This window comes from Cyclopterus lumpus, chromosome 13 (genome assembly GCF_009769545.1).
Source record: "Cyclopterus lumpus isolate fCycLum1 chromosome 13, fCycLum1.pri, whole genome shotgun sequence".
NCBI classification, from domain to species: Eukaryota; Metazoa; Chordata; class Actinopteri; order Perciformes; family Cyclopteridae; genus Cyclopterus; species Cyclopterus lumpus.
Genome location: NC_046978.1, coordinates 1,639,672 through 1,662,622, shown reverse-complemented (window position 1 = coordinate 1,662,622; position 22,951 = coordinate 1,639,672). Strand labels below are relative to the sequence as shown.

The 22,951-nt window shown below is 40.8% G+C and overlaps 1 protein-coding gene across 4 annotated transcripts in view; it reads right to left on the bottom strand.

Annotated features, from left to right (window-relative positions):
* Positions 1–22,951, bottom strand: part of gria4a (glutamate receptor, ionotropic, AMPA 4a) — a 90,930-nt gene that overhangs the window by 5,435 nt on the left and 62,544 nt on the right. For 2 of the 4 annotated variants that reach the window (XM_034548100.1, XM_034548098.1), the window contains 4 exons: positions 22,555–22,715; positions 12,541–12,739; positions 6,032–6,279; positions 2,815–2,929 (listed from right to left, as the gene is read on the bottom strand). In XM_034548100.1, coding sequence (XP_034403991.1) covers positions 2,815–2,929; positions 6,032–6,279; positions 12,541–12,739; positions 22,555–22,715 — 723 coding nt within the window. Of the gene's footprint in view, positions 1–1,130; positions 1,246–2,814; positions 2,930–6,031; positions 6,280–12,540; positions 12,740–22,554; positions 22,716–22,951 lie in introns of all 4 variants that reach the window. The other 2 variants (XM_034548097.1, XM_034548099.1) reach the window with 1 other exon arrangement.

Below are 22,951 nucleotides of genomic sequence, written 5' to 3'. Positions count from 1 at the left end.
CAGAATATTTCAACTCTAACTGTAGCATAGTAACATGATATCAAAGCAGCTTGAATAAACATTTAAATCAGGTCAAGAACAACAGGCTTTAATCTGAGCGGTGATGATTTTCACTGCAATTTTAATGTAATTTAAAAGCTCCAATAGTCTAAACATGTATAGTGAGAAGCTCCTATACTCTATATTGTAAAAATATTTCTGTTTAAGAACATCTTTTTTTTTTTTTACTGAAACTAAACAGTAACCATTTTCAACTGGTATATATATAGAGCAACACTATATGTTACAGGTCCATACCCTTTGAAACAAACTGCATAATTTGGGTCTAAATATTTTTTGGGTGGTTGTGTTGAGCATATGGAAGTTGTTGATTTCCAGAGGAAAGAACTGCTCTACTTAAACTCATTTCATTATTAAGTATTCATTTATTATTGAATATACAGTATGTTAAATTGATAATAAAATTGAATGCTTGTCTGTTAACTAAATTAACATGAATGTTCAGCTGACCTGTTGTTCACTGAAGTCTTTATACACTAATAATGAATTTTCATAAATTCCTAAATATGTGTAGAAATTTAACCTTGCCCTTTAACTGACCTACTGTATAATTAGCACCAAATAACAGAGTCCTTTCACAAAACTACAGAGGATTTTATCTCAAAAATATGGACCTGTAAAATGAAGCATTACCACACGTTACTCCAATAAATAAATAAAATGTCCTACGTCTCGCTTTAAGCTTAAACATTAAGGCTAAAGTCAATAGCAACACGTTGCTAAAACTAATCTAATTTATTTTTGTATGATATTTAAAGAAAATCATGAAAGTGATAATTTGCTGATGATAATCCAAATGGTCATAGCATTTCTAATGCTAGAGAAACTGATTTGAGTTATTCTGATGCATATTTAGGTAAATGTGGTTCAGCATCAAAGTAGAGGTAGGAACATGTTGCAGTAAATCACTAAATGGACAGTTAAATCTACTGTGGAGCACATACAAGATATGTTTCAGGCTAATTGAAAATATTGCCTATTACTAAAACAGTAGTTGCATTAATCTGGAGCGTATTCAGGGTGAGAGTTTCAGGCTAGCGTTCTGAGGGCCGCAGCAGCGTGAGACTGACCTTACTTCCAGAGTCCTTGGGTCCACACTCTCCCTTGTCATACCACCATTTGTTTTTCAGTTTGTCTAAGACTCCTGCTTCGCTCAGTTTCAATACTGCAAGGTTTACCGGGGTTCTTCGCGTGTAAAAATAACATAAATAACATCATAGGTCATGTTATTTTATGTTATTAGGGTATTTCACATTTGCATTGCACAGCTCAGTTACATAGAAAAGTACATAAAAAAGTACACATCCAGTGACCTAGGATGGATCCCACTGAGTACATGTGTGTATGCTCGTTGAGGAGGGGCTGGGGGGAGCGAGGATCTAAGGCGAGCTACAGACATATGAGTGGGACCCACCTTTGTCACATCAGGTAACACACCCATGCTGCCCCAGCTGATCCTACACTAAGCCAGAGGCAAGTACTGTTAAGTCAGGACTATTGGTGTCAGGCCAGCACTGTGCTACAACTGGGAGAGAGGGCTACAGCGAGGCGGGCTTGAATGTGTAGATGATTTCATAAACTCTACAGCCTTTAAGGGCCAGAGGAAACTCCTATCTTGTTACAGATATGATATTTTCTGGTTGCACTCATATGACTCTTTGCTACTCTAGTAGATATTACTGTCAGGTTGTTCAGTCTGTCTGTCTCTCTGACTGGCAGACTGTCTACCGTTCACTCCACAACTTTGTTCGAGACAGAAATATCTTAATGAATAGATTGAGTGACATGATATTTTGAACAGACATTCGTGATGTGCACAGGGCAAATCCTGACTTTAGTAATGGTTTGACTTTATATTCAGTGCCACCGGCAGGTTTAAATTTACATTTATCCAATAAAAACATCTACAAAATGAATTGCCACTGAAACTTTATACTTTGATAATTAATTATTCATCCTCTCCTCTGCCTCAAGTAAACTGAGCCCAAAGGAGCTACACTTGGGTCTCGTTTTCCCATGACATATTTTAAAACCAGTTTCATCTGCCATGCATCCAATATTCTCAGTTGAAGAAGTGATAAGGTTCATTTTGTTGTCTTTGTCCTTGCAATTTGCTTCTCCCTCCTCTCCCCAGAGCTGCCACTGGGGTGCACATATTTCTGCCTTGACAGTAATTGCTGTCTTTATCTCTCCACCTTCACACTCTGTCCTTTCAGAGGGGCATTACCAGATATGTGCCAAACACATTTGAAAATTGTTATTATCATGACATGTGCTCGATTTATCTTGGCACGCACTCACCAGCAAATGGAGAAATGTCCCTGCATGATACGGAAAAAATTTACAAATTTTTCAACTATTCAACATGAAAATTATATGATCTTATTGATCTTTTAAAAAAATGATGTTGGTTCTCTTTTGGGTTAGCCAAATGCCTTTATCTTTTTGGGAGGGTTTTCCTTTTCTGTTTCTCAACAAGCTCAAGTGTTGTATCTTTGTCACTGTGTCTGAACCTTTTATATAAAAAGGCACACTTCACTGACAGCAGATGCAACATTGTGCCCATTTTTGAAGCTGCAGGGTGTCCCGGGGAGATTTTAGGGTGTCACTTTTTGTCCTCCCTCTGTGCTGCTTGACTCTTGCCAGGGCAGATGCATGCATTACACTCTCGGGACGGGGGCTGCCGCCAGCTACATAACCAGCGAGTGGCCCCTGTCCCCCTAGTGGTGGTGTGGTCAGACAGAGAGGTCTAACCTTGGAATCCCCTCCCCCGCTGCCACATTCTCCTTTGTCATACCACCACTTGTTTTTCAATTTGTCCAACAGGCCCTGCTCGTTGAGCTTTAGCACGGCCAGGTTGACCGCATTTCTTTGAGTAAAAAAGGAGGAACAGATAAGATAGTTTGGTCAGAGGTTGGAGGGACAGACAGACAAGATGGACGTGGACCACAGCCAGGAGGAAAAAGGGGAGGGAAAAGATAAGGAGAGGGAGCAGAAGGGGGGTGGGGGGGTGGGGTGCAGGGGACAAAGGTGGGTTAGTGGGGAAGGATGTACCCCAGGCAACGTCTTTCTCTTTGACTCTCCACTTCCGAAATTTTTTTGTTGAACTTTTTCTGTTTTTATTGGCTTTCTTGTACCGGGCGGCACTAAGACTGGAAGATTGTAATATTCAGTGTGGTAACCAGCTCTCTGCAGCCTGCTGATGGTGCTCTTGTTCCCTCCTGATGCTCTCCTACCGTAATGCTACTCTCTGCGTGTGGTTGTGTGCGTGTGTGTGTGTGTGTGTGTGTGTGTGTGTCTCCAGTACATTTTACTAAACAATCAAAAAATTGGTTGTCTTTTTATAAAAAAAACCTGGAATGACCATTGCCCTGCAGTTCAGTTTAAAGCAATCCTTTTTTACAATGCTCAGGTTTGCTTGGTTGTTTTTTTTAAGAACAAAGCAAACCTTGTGAATGCTCCGCCATTAAGCCAACTCTTAGATCTCCTACTGGGACTGTTACCTGTTTTTACTGTTTAACTTCAAAGAATCCATTATTTCAACTAGAATAATATAACTTCAACGGAAAAAGATGACAAAATGGATTTTAATCTAAACAGAAATATGATGGTTAAATCTCCCTTACTGCGATGTCCAAAACATGGCTGCAGGGGCTGAATGATTGTCTCAACTCCCTGCATGCCATTTATAAATCAATTTCGCCCGTCTCTCCTGATTTTCTATATCTTTGTTTTTTTACAGCTACCCCTAACATACTTTGTTTCACTTGCTACCACCCTCTGCTGTCCACTGTTTTGTTTGTGCGATGCTGTAATCAGTCGTGAAAATCTATACAACAAAGGTCACTGCAGTCGCTGTCTGCTCGTTTGTTAATCTGCCTCTTTGTCTGTACACATGTCTATCTGGAAGTCCTATCTCATCACAGAGTGTGTTAGTAGACTGCAGGTAAGAGCTGGCTTGTGACTGTAAGGTTGTCCGTTCAGGACAAACTAGGAAAGTAAGAGTAAAACACAGTCATTCTACGGGTTCAGCTCTCTTAATAAAGATAGTCAAGAGATTCAGAAAGAGACAGCGTTCTCTGGGGTGATCCAATCTACAAACCATGACTGATCTCATCAACGTAAGAGGTAAGCAAACAGTTCAAACATCTCTTTTCAAGTCATGATAATAGCAGTGACATAAAAATAAACATATCAAAAGCAGCTATACTTCAGAACACCATAGTAATCATCAGAGTATTCAATCTCCTCATCAACATCATCAAGTCAAATTAACACTATGATTAGGGTGAGAGGAGAGGCAGGCTCACCTGACATGCACACTCTCCTGCCTCGTGTGCACCTGTTAGATCAGGTTTCCGCTGATCGAGAGAAGCCAGAGACAACCGTGGATAGTCCCAAAAATGTGTTCTGGAAGGGGGCTTAAAAAAAGGGATCTATCCACCCGCTGTCTGTCACTTTTCCCTCATAAACGGAAAAACCTTTGTGTAAATAACAAGGAATAAACTACAGTGACTGGGGTTTAGTGGAAGTTGTTTGCACCGCACACAGGGGAAAGTTACAGGACAGGATGTGAGGCTGATGTGGTGTTTGTGTTTTGCCTTTCATAAGACAAATCTGAAATGCTGACAGAGAGAGATGGAGGTAGAGAAGAGAGAGCAAGTGGTCCGGCTTTGCAGAATTTAGTCAATTATTTTCCCTCGGCAGTCACTTGAAACATCGTAAAGACAAAGTCTCTCAAAACTGCTGTCACACAGTCGCCTGAAAAATTGATTATTTGCACTGAGAGAATACCTCAGTTAAACCTACTGGGACTGTTACTGTAGGCTCAAGTTAACAAGCCGGATAAACAAGTGTCTGCTGACGGAAAATCTAAACAAAAGGACCAACTTTAGATCTTAAACTCAGTCACTTTCTCAGAATTTCCTCCAGCTTTTGGTCTCTTTTTTAAGGTTCACACACAATTATGTGCAATCCTTTTAATAAACTACTGATTACTTCTGGGTTATTTTTGTGTTGTCCAATTACCATACATATTTTTTTATTTTGTTTATTTAAAATTTGAAGAACTATTCTTCTGTTCTCTCATTTGTGACTCAGTATTTTTGATGTGGGATCATGTAATATGATTAGTTTCTAGTCCCCCCATTGGCCAGGCCCCTCTACTTCCTGTTTTTCACTTTTTGGCTCCTGTCTCCGATAAATTCCCCCTTGAAGCTTTGGATGTAGCGGCAGCAGTCTGAGGTTCTGCCCCTCCTTGCAGAGTTAATAAATCTCTCCTATAATAATTATAACCATCATCAACATCATCATCATCATCATCATCATTATCATCATCATGACTACCATCATTGAGGATGAAAGGAACAAAGAGACGAGACGGCAGACAAATGGACAAAGTTACCTGTAAGGTGGCCCTGTGGAGAAACAGAGTGGTTAAAAGAGGAATGAAAGATGGGATGTGACCATGCAGGGATGGACGAATGACAGTGACAGAGGACACAGACATGGAGCTAAAAGGCCCTAAATTAACAGAGAGGTAGCGGAAAAAATGAGGACAAGCACGGACGGACAAAATATTTTTTTAAGAAGATGTCAAGAAATTAAGCAAACAAGAGAGGATGAAACACATACTTCACATATTCAACATACTCATTTATATCGCTGCTGCTAGGTGAAAACCTATAACTGCTTCTTTGCTTTTGGAGTTCATAATGATAACGAATACATACATTGATTGGACTGGTGCCATAATCTTTACAGTGAATTTAGATTTTGTGAGAAAAAAATCATTAGCCAAATACTGGTCAACTGTAACTGAATTCTTAATCTGTTGTGGATTTTCACCTGACATCAGTGACAGGTTAATCTAGGTGAAGTATAAAAGGCACAGCAGGGTAAGTGGAATATCGCAGCAATAGGACAGTATCAGCTTTGTTACTGTCTCCTATTGTTACACTATTCCACCCACCTTAACTGTGAGCCTTTCGGTGTAGCAATCCCATATCCTTTGGAGTCCAGGTTCCCCCCGACTTTCATGGTGTCACAAGGCTTGCGCTGCTCCGTGTACTCGTTCATGGTGGACTCCAGCAGGAAAGCATATTTCCCCTTAGACTTGCGGACCCTCGCCACGCCCTCCGCTGTGGTTTTGGTGAAGACGGTCGGTTCGGCAGACTTCATGTATGACCACATCTTCTCGTACACGGCTATTTTGGACCTCTGTGGTGTGGAGGAGGGGGAAGAGGAGAGAGCTGATGTTAATTAGGAATGAGTGGGCATCTTTTCGCTAACAAGGCCAGATTTTCACACAGATGATAGTTTAGCTATTGTCCACACTGTAATCATTTCCTAAAAAACCCACTGTGCAGCTAAAGTAAAGTTATTGCCACAGTAGTGAACATGTGCCATGTGAAGTGACTGCAGAAGGCAGTGTGTCTCCAATGTGTCCCCAGTGTGTGTCCAGTGTGTCTCCAGTGTGTCTCCAATGTGTCCCCAGTGTGTCTCCAGTATGTCTCCAATGTGTCTCCAGTGTGTCTCCAGTGTGTCTCCAATGTGTCTCCAGTGTGTCTCCAGTGTGTCTCCAGTGTGTCTCCAGTATGTCTCCAGTGTGTCTCCAGTGTGTCTCCAATGTGTCTCCAGTATGTCTCCAATGTGTCTCCAGTGTGTCTCCAATGTGTCCCCAGTATGTCTCCAGTGTGTCTCCAGTATGTCTCCAATGTGTCTCCAGTGTGTCTCCAATGTGTCCCCAGTATGTCTCCAGTGTGTCTCCAGTGTGTCTCCAATGTGTCCCCAGTATGTCTCCAGTGTGTCTCCAGTGTGTCTCCAATGTGTCTCCAGTGTGTCTCCAATGTGTCCCCAGTATGTCTCCAGTGTGTCTCCAGTATGTCTCCAGTGTGTCTCCAGTGTGTCTCCAATGTGTCTCCAGTGTGTCTCCAATGTGTCCCCAGTATGTCTCCAATGTGTCTCCAGTGTGTCTCCAATGTGTCCCCAGTATGTCTCCAGTGTGTCTCCAGTATGTCTCCAATGTGTCTCCAGTGTGTCTCCAATGTGTCCCCAGTATGTCTCCAGTGTGTCTCCAGTATGTCTCCAATGTGTTTCCAGTGTGTCTCCAGTCCAATGTGTCTCCAGTGTGTCTCCAGTGTGTCTCCAATGTGTCTCCAGTGTGTCTCCATTATGTCTCCAGTGTGTCTCCAGTGTGTCTCCAATGTGTCTCCAGTGTGTCTCCATTATGTCTCCAGTGTGTCTCTAATGTGTCTCTAGTTTGTCTCCATTATGTTTCCAATTTGTCTCCAGTGTGTCTCAGTGTGTCTCCAATGTGTCTCCAGTGTGTCTCAGTGTGTCTCCAATGTGTCTCCAATGTGTCTCCAGTGTGTATCCAATGTGTCTCCAGTGTGTCTCAGTGTGTCTCCAATGTGTCTCCAGTATGTCTCCAGTATGTCTCCAGTGTGTCTCCAGTATATCTCCAATGTGTCTCCAGTGTGTCTCCAGTGTGTCTCCAGTATGTCTCCAATGTGTCTCCAGTGTGTCTCCAGTATGTCTCCAGTGTGTCTCCAGTATGTCTCCAATGTGTCTCCAGTGTGTCTCCAGTGTGTCTCCAGTGTGTCTCCATTATGTCTCCAGTGTGTCTCCAGTGTGTCTACAATGTGTCTCCAGTGTGTCTCCATTATGTCTCCAGTGTGTCTCCAATGTGTCTCCAGTGTGTCTCCAGTATGTCTCCAGTGTGTCTCCATTATGTCTCCAGTGTGTCTCCAATGTGTCTCCAGTGTGTCTCCAATGTGTCTCTAGTTTGTCTCCATTATGTTTCCAATGCGTCTCCAGTGTATCGCCAGTTTGTCTTCAGTATGTTTCCAATTTGTCTCCAGTGTGTCTCAGTGTGTCTCCAGTGTGTCTCCAGTGTGTCTCCAGTATGTCTCCAATGTGTCTCCAGTGTGTCTCCAATGTGTCTCCAGTATGTCTCCAATGTGTCTCTAGTTTGTCTCCACTGTGTCTCCAGTATGTCTCCAATGTGTCTCCAGTGTGTCTCCAATGTGTCTCCAGTATGTCTCCAATGTGTCTCCAGTGTGTCTCCACTGTGTCTCCAATGTGTCTCTAGTTTGTCTCCAGTGTGTCTCCAATGTGTCTCCAGTGTGTCTCAGTGTGTCTCCAATGTGTCTCCAATGTGTCTCCAGTGTGTCTCCAATGTGTCTCTAGTTTGTCTCCAGTATGTCTCCAGTGTGTCTCCAGTGTGTCTCCAGTGTGTCTCCAGTATGTCTCCAATGTGTCTCCAGTGTGTCTCCAATGTGTCTCTAGTTTGTCTCCAGTATGTCTCCAGTGTGTCTCCAGTGTGTCTCCAGTATGTCTCCAATGTGTCTCCAATGTGTCTCCAGTGTGTCTCCACTCTGTTCTGCAATTATCTTATACTTAATCTAATCTTGAATTTTAAAAACCAATGTTTTTTTCATTAGTTAGCGTGGTTGAGTTGAAAAAGACTATTTACACTTAATATCGAGGAAAGTCAAGCTAGAATTTCCTGAATCCTTCAAGTGACCTTGTGAAACAAGATTTAGTTTGACAAAAGGAAAACCATACTGAATGTTGAAGCAATCCTACAAACAAGTGTTGCCTGCCAAGAAGTATATTTATTTTGAGTTCAATGGTTGTCCAAAAACTATAAAAAAATACACCAGTTCCAATGGGCTCCATGTTCCTTCATCACCATGAACCCGGTAACTGTAGTTTATTTTTAGTCGATTCCACATACACGGCGCTGTAGCTGTAAATACTCAATAGTCAAATGTGTATTAATCCGCCACTGAAAATAGTCCCAGACAAATTAACAATTTACTCTGGATTAAAAACGGTTTGCTAAAAAATACAGCCAGCAGTATGAGTGGATTATTTAGCCCTTTAATAGGGCCTGTTTTAAAGGCTTTGTGTCTTCAACAGGGATGAATGGGCTTGGATCATAAACTGGGAAACAAACTTGTTGGCTTCTCACAGGATCTGTTGACACTCAGAAAAATAGTAAACAACATCAGCATTATGATTTAAGAATGCCGTCTTATTGTTTACATGTCCATGCTCTGTGTCTACCTCACTGATGCCCAAAGAGTAAGCAATTATGTTTATGTTTGAGGACTTGTGCTTTTTCTATGCCTCTACAATAAAAACATAATTCTTCTGAGATTGAGCACATACACAGTGTCTTAATCATCGATATGCTTTTACTGCATTTCATTTATTGCTCCAGTTTCTTATGATGTGGAGCAATTTCCTCTTACAGTCATTGAATAAAATTACACTTCTGATGGAGGGCTCTGTCTCCCATCTTCCATGTTGATCCTCTGGCACATAATGACATTTACAACCACATTTGAAATGTGACAGTACATCTCCCATGGCACGTCAAGCTTCAGTCTTACTTTAAATGAGTTTATGACTGGAATAGTGGCATACTGATCTGGTGGTGCCGTTATGAATTCACAAGATCAATGTCTTTGGACATTGATCTGGTATGATGCAATAGATTGTATTATATTGTGTGTGTACCATACCATACCATGTGTGTGTATGTGTGAGTCTATATATGTATGTGTAAATCTATGTGTTCACATGTTCAATCAAGGGTGAAAATAACAAGCAGAGGAGTCAAACTGTCATCCTCTGTCCTGCTTCTTTCTTCTCTTTCTCTCCTGGTGATTAAGCGTTATTCTGTCGCTCTGCAAGCGACAAGCCACGGCCTCAGCCACAGAAACCAGCCCCTGGGGGATGTGTGTGCGCCCGTGTAAGTGTGTTACTAGTGCGTGACGGACACCTATTCCATAATAATGTCACTCACATCTATCAGGACCAGAAGGCCCCTCGTCGCTCCATTCTACCCTTTTACTCTCTCTCTCTCCATTCTTTCTCTTATCATTTGTCGATCTGTTTACCATCATCGATAAAAAAATAAGAAAAACGTCTCACCATCCCCTTCTTTTTTACACCTCCAGCCCTTTTATTATCCTTATTCCTTAAGTTTGATCTGTCCATCCATCTTTCACTTATTTTTCTATCCTCTGTTTTCCGTCTGGCCACAGCAAAATGTGTATGCATTAATGTGTGTTGTGCACTGTGTGTACTTGTATCTGCCTGTGTGTCACACTGTGTGTGTGTGTGAGTGTGTGAGAATGAGACTGAGAGAGGGAGAGACAGTGATGATGATGACTGTGCACGTATAAAGCAACGCCTGGCCTTGGAGGAATGGATGTGTGACAACGCGGTGTGACTCTTTCCAGATTCTTTAACAATGAGCGAGGGTGAAGGAGGAAATGGATGCTGCAAGTCACCTTCAGGCATCCACACTATGGCGAACACTTTCAAATATTCATTTAACAAACACAAATCTGCTGTGTGTGGCACCCATTCACGTGCACATATACGCGCATACATATGTGGAAGAATATGCATATCGGCACGCTTACGTACACACACACAAATATACTCACACATACACACAGACACAGATAATTAATGGTGGTGGCGAATCCCCCTCAGCTGTGGGAGAGTAAATTGCTTTTCCACCCTCCACAGATTTCAGCCCGCTCGTTATGTTGATGATGCCAGAGCCGCTCACAGAAGCACACACTGTCTGCTACAACCTCCCCCTCCTCCACATCCCCAAATACACACACTGGTGCACACAAAGCATAACTGTAAATTGGTATATATACACGTACACAATGCATGAGCACACAAACACTTCTCAATATTCCTACAGAGCATGACGGAGCAGATTTGTTTTGGTACACATGAAAAATCTGTCTTCGTCAGCATTGTGCTCATGTGTGTTTCTATGTTACTATGTGTTTATGAGTACTTATGTAATTACAATTCACATTTGTGAATAGGTTATTGGGTGAAGCCACTACGGGTTTCTTCTGGGCCACTTCACTCCACTCTGCTATAATTTCCTGCTCACCATTTTCTAGTAACAGCTCCCTGTAGTCTATTCATCTCTACTTTACTGCTCATTGTTGTTAAATGGTATGAATACTAATATGATCATTGCTTTATTTGACAGTGTTGGGAAGTGACTCAATGCAACAGGGGTGTAATAAACAAACATTATTCTATTTGAATATTTAAATCTTAATCAAAAGTTTTAAGATCCCACGCTGCTCCTTTTTCTTTCAGCACTCCTCCAACACCTTGGTGTGAACTTAGAACAACCATCAAGTCAAGCATTTCAGCATAGCGTCACTTCCAAAATTCAAGGCTCTCAATTCAAGATCAGGGAAAAGTCATCCATTCATTCCTTTCCACCCACCTGGACATTTGTAAATTGGTTTATACTGTCATTAGTCACTTGTCCTTGTCCCACTCGCAGTCAGAGGGGATTTCTGCTGCTTGGCTTTTGTCTGACTTCAATAAATGAATCACCTCCTTTGCATTTGATTCCTCTTACTGGCCAGTGTATTTCAGGAGAAAATTAAGATTGTGTTGTTTGTTTTTTAATATTGTGATCCTCTTCCATGATCCCTTCTTCTGTTCTGACTTTTTTCCACCTTGTTTCTCCCCTTTTTTATGCTGTACAATAAGTGAACAATAATGCATTATGGATTGAATGGAGGTGATGAATGCTGCAAAGCATATTTAGAATAGCATTGTTCCGCCTCCAGAGGGCATATTGTGCTCCATCACATTTACATAACGGCCATCAAAAAAGAAATAAAGACCACAAGCAATATATATGAAAATGCACATCCATTTCTTAAAAGTGCCCTGTGGAAACACACATGGTTTTGCTGTCAATATTTCACACCAAAATGTATTGTGTGTATCTATGAAAGTTAAATACTTTTCATTCCTCATAAACATTTGCAAAAAACATATTTTCAAAGATTATGGAACCTGCATTTTTTACACGTTTGCTAGCTTACAGTCTCTTTTTTTCTTCACTATGTTTCTTGGCACATTATTGCCAACAACAGTTGAAAAGTGGAGCAGCAAATCTTTATGCGTTTATATGCATTGCTATGGATGCAACAAAATGGGAAGTAGCTCATAAATAGACTTAACAAAAACTGCAGGGTGCTTTTAAATTGGTACACTTGCCACTTTTATTTTATAATATATACTTGTTCAAAATACTGTTATTTGTTTGTTTTGTTTAGCATATTTACATTCATTGTTTTTATTCTATTTTTATTTTTATTGTATGCCTATATTTATTGTAATGCACCTTTCACTGAGTCAAATCCCTTGAATGTGCAACATACGTGGGCAATACATGATTCTGATTCTGATTTCTGGCAAAGAATATGGACCTTAAATTTGGACTAGAATTTCAAATAGATTTCTGTGTGTAAAAAAAGCAGCTGTGCAGTACTCGTTGGGATTTTAATAGCAGTATCAACATTGAGACAGCTCATCTGGGGCTATTGGCTTTTGAGCTCAGTAGCAAATTGACTTGACTTAACTTAGTTAAAGTAAAAGCAAATGAACGTGTGGAGACAATACCCTGAAGAACTCCTTCGTAGAGCCCGAGTCCAGTGTCCCGTAGGCTATCTCTGTCTGTTTGGCCAAGTCCTCTGCGCTCTCTATGGGTGAGACCATCCGCTCCACTGTGAGGAAAGCAGCCAGGTTGGCTGTGTAGGAGGAGATGATGATCAGGGTGAAGAACCACCACACACCTCCAACAATTCGTCCAGACAAAGACCTGGAGAGAAGACAGACGTTGGAGAGGTCGGGAGTAAACAAGGAGGAGGGAAAGAGGGGTAAAGAGATGCAAAAAGTGTTAACAATTAGGATTTGTAGATGAGAAATTAGCGGGACGAGTAGAGGATGATGAAGGAAAAGATGAAGGTGAAGGATGGAAATAAGAGAAAGAGGAAGGAAACATATTCAAGGTTAGTTCCTGAGTCAGAGATATGCTAAACAACACGCCGTAGCTCTACAAAGCATTGTTCATCACCATTGTATGCATAACTGTGAAAATGACACTTGCGCCAAAGTAATTGTATTTCAGGCCCCAAACCAATTCAATAACAAAGCCTACATGAAACAGATTGTAATCTGGGAACTCCTACATCTCTCTCATCCTCATTCTCTCTCTCCGTGTTTACTTTCTTTATCTACCAATTGTGAGCTGAAGTATCAGAGTAAGTGGCAATTCATTTTGTTTGTACAAACTTGTTTTCACTGAGTAAAAAGGAAGAGAGCTGGCGAGAGTGAGCATATGTGAGAGAGAGAGAGAGAGAGAGAGAGAGAGATGGGAGAACGTAGTACAATCTTGTGCTTTCTCTAATTCGCTGTAGTCCACAAAAGACCTTGACGTTCAAATGGGTGCACACAGAGACATAACATATCCGCGCTTTAGTAAGAGTGAGACAGAAAAAGGAGACGTAACTGGGTGAAATATATTTTAACAGTTTCCTCAGTTTCGCGTAATTATGAAATATAGGAGGGCCATCACATTCACAGAGAATGAAAAGGAACATGTTTTGTACCATTTCCCTTTCAGGTTTTACCTAGCCAGTATGATGTTATTTACACTCCTCAGTGAATCTGTGATTTCAAAATATGCTTCTTTGAATCACTTAACTTCCAGTCGTATAACAGTTTATGTTGATGACAGATATTTTAAATGTCAAGTTAAATTGACCAATGTATTTTATTTAGTAATTAAGTTATTCCGAGCTGAGGGAAATAGCAGACATGGGTGCTAATTATCTGTTGGCTCCTCTTCACAAGTGACCCCTATCAAATTGCACATCATTATTTGAGCCATTATTAATATAACAAATGTGATTATAGTGGCTTTATCTAAATTTGGGTGACATTATTAACCCCTTTTACACGCAATCAGAAAATAAGGCCCAACATGTCTCAGATAGGTAGCCATTTGGTAATACCACCCTGATGTGAAAGCCTTAATAAATTAGTATTGTTAGAGTTGGGTTTTAAAGAGTGTGTGCTAGAGAGAGAAAAGAGGAGTGAGAGAGCTGAGCGGTGCATTGACGCCTGACTCGGCACCTATTGGAGCAACTGTTCAAAAGCCAGCACACCTCTTAATCCACACACACACACACACACACACACACACACACACACACACACACACACACACACACACACACACACACACACACACACACAAATTGATAGCATGTGTCCTTGAGGCATTGATCTGTTTACCTGAATTAATGAACCTGGCATACACTTTATGGATTCTCCTGCGAAAAGAGCTGTTTCATTTTATACATATTAAATGACAGCAGGAACAAGATTGATAATGATGGAAAGACAGAGATATAGTTTTGCACTGAAAATGTGATTCTTAAAACCAATGGACAATGCCCAACCTGGGCGTGTGATTTGATTGGTTGGCTAGTAAACGGGCTGTGACAGCATTTTTAATCTGAACTGATGGAGTGACTTTGTGATTTCAGTGGACATCCAATGGGAAAGGTGGAGGATGGAAGCAAGCCACAGCGGAGGAAGGAACAGGAAGATAAACAGACCGAGATAAAGAAATGGAGAGAAGGTTCAAGGGCAGAGCACTTCTCCACTGTGCATCATTGTGATCAGTATGTTCAGAACAATTTTGTTACCACCAAAATATGGTGAAACATGCTGCGTTTATCTCATGAACGTGTCCAGCTTAAGAACAGGAACGGTGAGAGATGTTTTTGTGCAATAGATGTCACTTTAATTGGCAGTGCCACTTTAATTACTCCAGGAGCATTAGGCAATAGGATTCAACTGGTGTTTTTTTCTGGGCCAATACTGCAACCGATTGTTAGCAATTAAGGAGACTGATTACCAATATTTGAAAGTGATAGATTGAACATCTGCCATACAAATTAAAATCTTTCTGGCAACACAAACTCCATCACAACACTTTGTTTAAATGAATTTAAGCATAGATTTAATTATGGAAAAAATAACTTTTCAAGCCATGCTGACACATACTGCCTTCCCCGGTGTTTGTCGGGGGTACTGCACTCTTAAAGCTTTTCTTTAGAGTATCTATCCACTGTATCATTGCAGTTCCCATACATCCAGTAACTATTTTTCTTCTTCTTCATTTTGTTGTTGTTGTTGTTGTTGTGCCAAGGTGGACAACTGGGTATTTTTGCAACTTCAGCTTAGAGGACTGTGATATTTTCTGCAACTTCAGCAATATCTGTTTCCTCACATTTGACACAAAGCTCCGCTTTCTCACTGCAGCAGCTCCAATCTGCATCTTTAAATCTAATTTATTTAGCATAGCGACAAGATAACATTCAACTGGCACAGTTACCAGAAGTGAATCACCCTCGATTCGACGCCCTCTTTCAACCTCTTGTCCACTCAAGTTCAGTAAGGATTCAGCACACAAACTGATGTTAATTGAATAAATTGTACTGTAAACAAATCCATTAACACATCATTAGGAGAGGCCATTTTGCATGTGACTATGAGTTTGTAAAATAAGACAGAACCGAAATGGTTCTTTATCTCAGTGGGCATGAAAGGAAACCACCCTGCTGAGAAGACGGAAACTAATTGGTTAAGAGCAACATGATTAATAGTATGTTTCTTTGTGAATGTGTTGTACTTGATTTATTTGTGTGTGTGTGGATGAGAACAGCATGAAGGAGGTATTCACCAGTGTTTGGCCTTTGAGCCAAATGTACCTTCTCAAGGCTCATGGAGCATGCTCGCATCAAATGAGAATGGAAGAGTGCGCGTATGTGTTCGTATGAAAGTGTATCTTGGTGTCTGTGGACGAGCTTTGGGAGTGACGTCCTTGATTCTTTATGTTTGTGGCAGTGTGAATGTGTGTGTTGCCTGCGTGTGTAGTTGTTGGTATGCAACAGGCGCCTCATTCTATAGCGGGTCATGTATCATCTATGATAGCCAACAGATTGCCTCCCCAATCCTCCGTGTGAAAGATTAACGGCATGCTGTTTTTTTCTCTCTCTCTCTCTCTCTCTCTTTTATACGCACATGCACACGCACACGCACATACCCATAGTTCCAAGCTATACAGTTTATTCACCTAAAATACAAGAGACTGCAGCAGTTTAAGGCTGCGTGTGCATATTATCTTGCATGTGTGTTTTAGTTTCATTCTTATGAGGACTAATGGAAGACAGATATGTTTTCCCGTGGTTCAACCATCTACTTATTTCCTCAGATTATGATGTGTGGCTTCTTACTAGTACGACAGTTATCACAGTCATCCGAGAAGAAAAACCTGTTAATTTAATTGCCATAACAAGAGCACACAAACATACTCAAACACACAGAGAAACACATGCATGTGCACAAACACACACAAGTACTAAAGTAGATTGATGTCGACACATCCAAACACACAAATACAAAAACAACTAAATGAGCCAGCGCTGGAGCGTTGTTGTCCATTGAAATTATGAAAACCATACACCAATCTATAAACATCTCATTTATTATGATAAAATACCACATATTATATAGCAGTTTTTCAAATTGTGTAAAGTTTTAATGAACAGGCATATTTTCTCCAACAAATGCTCATTTTTACTGAGCTCCTCATAACTGATCATAACCTGATACATTTGCAAACTTTGGACACACCAGAGTGACGTATACGTTCCAATTGATGATGCAAATCGTGAGAATGTTATTGATATTGTTATACTAATGTCCTTGTTTATCAAGTCATGCAGACAGAGGAAATGAAAATGTTTTTGTCGTCACCTGATTGGGGTGCTAAGAAAACATGTTTTCTCAAGTGATGGTAACAGATATGTTAACGATGTTGAATTAGACGTTTTGGGGAAATGAAGCATGCATGCTCGATTAGTCCATTATAAAGGACAGAAAGACCAATGCAGATAGAAATAAAGACAAAGATCTTTTCTTGTTCTTGCCTTTCGACTCGGTCCGACTCGGAATACTGGTGTGAAATAAAGTGAACCGAATGACTGCTTGAAACCGGCAGAAATACTCTGCAGTAAACGGAGGCAGAATGAAGGGCGTAAAGGCAAACGGACACACATGAATGACAATCTGATTAATAGATCAAAGATTAGATGCAGCAGGCAGATAATGAAGGAATGATCAAACTAAATAAGAACAGGGATCATATCAGTGAAGCAGAAAAGATAAGATCTATAAAAGCTAGGGGGCTCCGATGCTGATATTGGATATCGATCAGACACCGACCGGGTATCATTGACCACGGGGCCGATCTATTCAATTCAAATCTGTTTCTATACGATATACATAATATACTGGAATTTTAATTTCATTTGAATATTATTACCATGTTGCTCGTGTCCAATTTATTATTCGAATGATAAATAATAATTCAATAAATGTATGTCTATTTATTTTTGACATGTTGTTTTACAAAGTTAGAACTGATGTTACCTTACACATAAAATAAAGATCCGAGTCACTTCCACACAGTGAGGCATACAGCTTATTGATTAAACACTGGCTACCGGCCAGTACCCAAAGCCCAGGTATTAGTATCTGGACTGAAAAAGGTGGATCGGTGCATCCCTAATGAAAACTATTGCTGGTGAAATTCATAAACACAGTTCGAATCAGTGACCTTGAGATTATTAATCAGTAGACTTCAGTGTTCCACTGTAGTTAGTTAGTCGAACCATTAACTGGATCTGGTGCTGTCATTAACTATTTAACAAACTTACACATGACACTCACACGCACACACACACATACACACATACACACACACACACACACAGGCAGAAAGTGCATAAGTGTTCTCACCTAGCAGCAGATACTCATGCACATCCACACATAAGAGGGCTGCAATGTCAGATGGTTATTGACAGAGACAGATCCAATCCCTTTGAGATATTCGCTGGTGATCAGTTTACCTCTCTCTCCCTCTCTCGGTCTTCCTTAATGTACAACGTGTCACTATTTATAGATTTCTTATATTTTAAAATTCCTGTCCCATCACATGCCTGTCCATTACTTTGTCACCACCCTTGGCGAGATGACCGGGCCAATCGCCCCATTACGAAAAACCCAAAAGCCTGGGCTGAAAGATGACAGGTGTGTGCGGTGCAAATGCCATCTCAAGGTCACTGTGAATATGTGTGTGTGTGTGTGTGTGTGTGTGTGTGTGTGTGTGTGCGTGCGTTCGTGTCTGCTTCCAGCCATTAGCTTCTGCTTGATCAGGAAGGTGAAGGAAACAGAAGTTGGTGTGTTTGCAAAAGAGAGAGCAGGTGTTTGTCTCAGAGAGTACACAGACATGCCAGCACGCTCATGCAGTAATTTCTGAATGTCAATTTACTAAGGTGATGATTGGACAACAAAGCAGCAATGATTGGCATTTAGTCAGAGAGCAAAAAAAGGCTGTGAGGAAGAAAAAAAAAATGATAGATGGATATAAAAGAGAGAAAGTGGGTGAGTTGAAAAGGAGTGTGTGTTATACTGTGTCTCCCAGACTGCAGAGATGACTGCAGCAGGGAGAGAGGGACCCACACTGAATACCAATGGACCTTTATGGCAGCCTAATACACAATACACAACCCACACAGTATTCACACACACATGTTCACTGTATGAAGTCAAACAACCAGCGTCTCACACATGGAGAGCGGTTAACAGACGGATGCTCAGAAACATATAATGCAAGACAGAAGAGATTTTACTTTGGAAAGAAAAACACAAATACACTGTTAATAAACAACAAGAGAGACTGCACACACTCTCAGAAACATATGAAAGGCATTCAACCAGTCTTTAAAAAAAATCTCTACCTGTGCCTCCTGCCCTTTATTCCCTGCTCCACAGTAAATGTCAACCTCAATACTTCTTAATCCCTGCTGACGAGCCAGAGACCATACAAGTGGCAGGATGAATGAAATGGATAACACCAGAGGATGAAAGAGCATCCCATGGTTGAGTCAAACATATGAAAGATGGAAAAAGTAATACATAATTTGAAGGAAAATATGAGGGGCAAAGAAATGAGTCATTAAGCATCATGGAACATACACAGAGTCTTATACAACCCAAATAGAAATACAAAAAGTCACCAGTCTATCAGAGGACTAATGTAAAATAACAACCAAATAAAAAAGTTCATTCAAACTCATATAGTATCAATTCAGTAGTTTATTTTGTGTCACGACAGCCCAAGAAACAGACTTAATTTGACCTGTTTAATTATTCACCATTTACACTATGTGGAGTGCCTTGAAATAATTAATTGTATCATTGATGCTCACAGAAGCAAAAGCTCCACTGGCCCATACAGTATTTATTTGTAAAATTAGCTGTCTTATTGGCCTAAATCAACACACCACGCAGAATGGTGCTACTGTATTCACTATAATTGACACCCTGTGGATTTGACATGTTCTCCAACAGTGATTAAATGAACGTGTCTTGCAACATCCTTAATGTAGCAACGAAAGTAATGTCAAATATTTGATATTTCTGTATAAAGGAAGGTTGCAATACAACACTGTGTGATATAGTATTAACTATATTTGTAGCACACTTCTGCTGACTGAAGTTAGCATTATGACTTTGTCTGCCTGCAAAGGTGAACAAGGCAATGAGAAATTAAAGGAAATGTACTGAGGGGATAGAAAAATGATATGATATGATGATATGCATGACACATCTCCTTTTCTAAGAACATGATGTAGTGTCGCTGCAGGGAACGGTGTCGCAGCGAAGGCTCATCCATCACTTGGTTTTATGGCAGAAATCCTGGTCTACAGGTTTATATCATTTCTTCATCAATGAATCTAATGAACGAGTTAATGTCCCTCTTTTACCATAGTGTCTTTAGTTTTTTCCTAATTTTCTAGCATAATCAGTCAGTCAGTGCCTGTGGAATGGATGTATGTGGGGACGAGGTACTGTACATGTTTGACGTCTAAGCAAGTCAGTCGAGCCTCATCACTCCCGACAGTGTGCACTTAAGCTCATGCGTAGAGAGATTAGGAAGGGACTTCCCTAATCAGCAGCTGCAGGTGGATGCAGCCGATGATGATGATGATGTAGGCATGCTCAGTGAGCAGTGTAGCAGCAGCAGCTTAGGCAGAACAAAAGAGTCATCGTGACAGATTAAAGAGACGAGTGTGGTGGGTATGTATTGAAAAAAGTGGAGAGCGTAATATGTGTAGCATATTGTGTTTAGTTTGTGTTTACCTTTCAACCATTTAGACACATTGACAAAGAACAAGTTGTTCAGGCAGGAAGCTTTGGCCATGCCAGTTCATCTGGGTGGTTCAATAATGCCAATGCTCTATCATAGCAGCAACTAGTAACTAGTTTACATGAAATAAACTACAGCACCAATTTATCCTGCATGGCCTATAGGGCCTATGTGTGTGCTCTCGTATAAGAGCTTGATCCCCCCTACGCCTTTCCTGCCTAAACCTTTTGTAACTTTAGAAACTGAAAATCCAGCTCCAACAGAAAATGTCTTGCATTATGCCCATTTATACAGTTCACTGCATTCTTGTCACTACAACGGCCGGCTTTTCAATCCGAGCCGAACAATTTCCATGTTCCTTTCAATCTGCTCTCAGATCATCCTGGGACCAGAGCCACACCACTAAACACAGCTGTAGTACCAATAGCTTTTCTCTCCATTCAAGCATTGTGATGATACATTCAACATCATGTTAAAGTTAACTTCAACTTAGGTTAGCGTAGAAACCTCTTTGAAATCATGAAATGTACACAAGTTACAGATTCCTCCTTATACGAATAAAATCAGGCCTTTAGGACTGCATTAATCTTGGTCTACAGATGTGCTGTATTATAAGTGACAGGGCCAGGTGATTTGTATGACAAACACTGCCCTCATGTTAAGTATCACATTAGCGCTATGACAGCTGTGGCTTACGCACACACATCTATAACAAGTCCTGTCAGTGATGGAGAGGTCTGCATGCGTGTGTTGGATTGTTGTGAAACTGCTGAGTGGGTGTTTTTTCTGCATGTGCGTGTAAGCAAAGTCACAGTGTGAAATGTCTGTGTGTATTCATGTGCGTTTAGTGTGTGCACGTGAGTGTGCTTGCAGCTGGTGTGAGTGTTTTCTATTTTGTGTGTTGGGGATAGAATTGGCCTGTCAGTCACAGTATAGTGGGGAGGAGTAGGAGACGACAGGTGTCGGGAGCGGGGGAGGAAGGAAAAGAGAAAGTGTGAAAGAGATAGATGAAAGAGCGCAGAAGAAGGGCAAATGAGCGACAGAGGATGAAGAAGAAAGTTAAGTTTGAGCAACCAATTTACAACTTTCTTCCCTTTCCAAAAAGTGAAATGTTAATGGAAATCCAGCAGAAATGTTTGAAAGATACTGGATTTAACTAGGTTTTAAAGCAGAAGTAAAGTCCTTGAGATGAGAAAAAGATTCTTAAAGATTATATGAATGTCAGTGAGCCTGGACATGCATTAAAGTTATTAATGAAAAGGAGTTAGTCTCTCTGGGGTTAAAGAAATGAAAAAAATGAAATACTGAACATTTAGTATTCGGAGCAACTACAAGAAAAACCCTATTTCCTGCTGCACAGGCAGCGATGTGTTTTTGCGTATACAACTTGTAATATTTATGAGAGTAATAACAGAGAGTTTGTTTGGAACAAATGGAACGTTAACAATATGTAGGAAGCTCCAGTTGTTATCATTATAAAATGCTTTACGTTGACACCAGTGAGTGAAGGCTTCTCACTAAGCGTGTCACCAAAGTCGAGACAAACAAAGAATCGTCTCTCACATGATCACGTTGAGGATATAGCATCAATCATATCCATCAATCATATCTGTGCATCTTAAAAGTACATCTGAATTTGTATATGCACCTTTGTCTGTCAGCACAATAACATGAACCACTGACCACTTTGTGTCAATGTCTATGATAAAGTGTCCTTTCACATCTTTGCTTCCCGTTCTTATTATTCTTTCACACACATTTTGCTCAACCGCTCACACCTTTTCCTTCTTTCAGCTCGTCGTCTATCACTCTTTGCTATCTGCTGCTCTCTTTAGATTTGCTCCCTAAAGGTCTTGAGTATGATGGCTATAAATATTTCACTAAACTGCATTCTCAGGTTATCAATAATAAAATGCCATAATCTTATAAATATTCTAAAAATACTGCTTCTTCAGTCCTGCATTAAAAATGCATTCACATCTTGCAAACTGTTAAATCTCCCACCGCACCACACCCATATGGACATGACCATTGCACTATGTGCAGGTGTTTTTGTCCCACCTCCATTTTTATGTACGTGTGCATTTCTGGCACATCTTAAGCTTCTGTAACATACTGTCTTGGAGAAAGCTAGAAAAGTACGGAGAGTGATTCACATGGACAACAGTCTGAATCACCACAGCCTAAATACTAAAGCACTCTAACATTACAGACAGTTAGACAGCCACACACTATCCCCGGCCCACACGCACTCTCTTATGAACACATCTTGTGTACAGCCTCATGTGCAACACTATCGCTTACTCAAAGCACTCCGTTTGTCTCACTACATTTCCCTCCTCCCTCACCGTGGCGAGATGTCGCAGCCCTGTTGCATGAAAGCTCCCAGCGAGAACCAGAGGGAGTTGAAGATGCCAAACTCATTGGGAGGTTGGTCGGTGGGGCCCAGCTCCGTTGTGCCCTCCTCTGGTTCCTCTGCATGCCACTCATATGGACTGAAGCGACTCACCTGAGACATTGAAGGAAAACAAACACGAGTGTCATAGATCTTTTAGAGGTCTATAAAGGAAGAGCGCCCAGTGCAGGGACTTACACACAAAAACAGACTTTTCTGGAAGACAAAAACATGTTTCCTTAAATATGCAGACAATCCGGTGTCATAGAGTTATGCCAACCTGATCTTGACAAACATAAACTTGCATGTCTCAAATTAATTAATTGCCTTTTTTGCATTCAACCGTGATT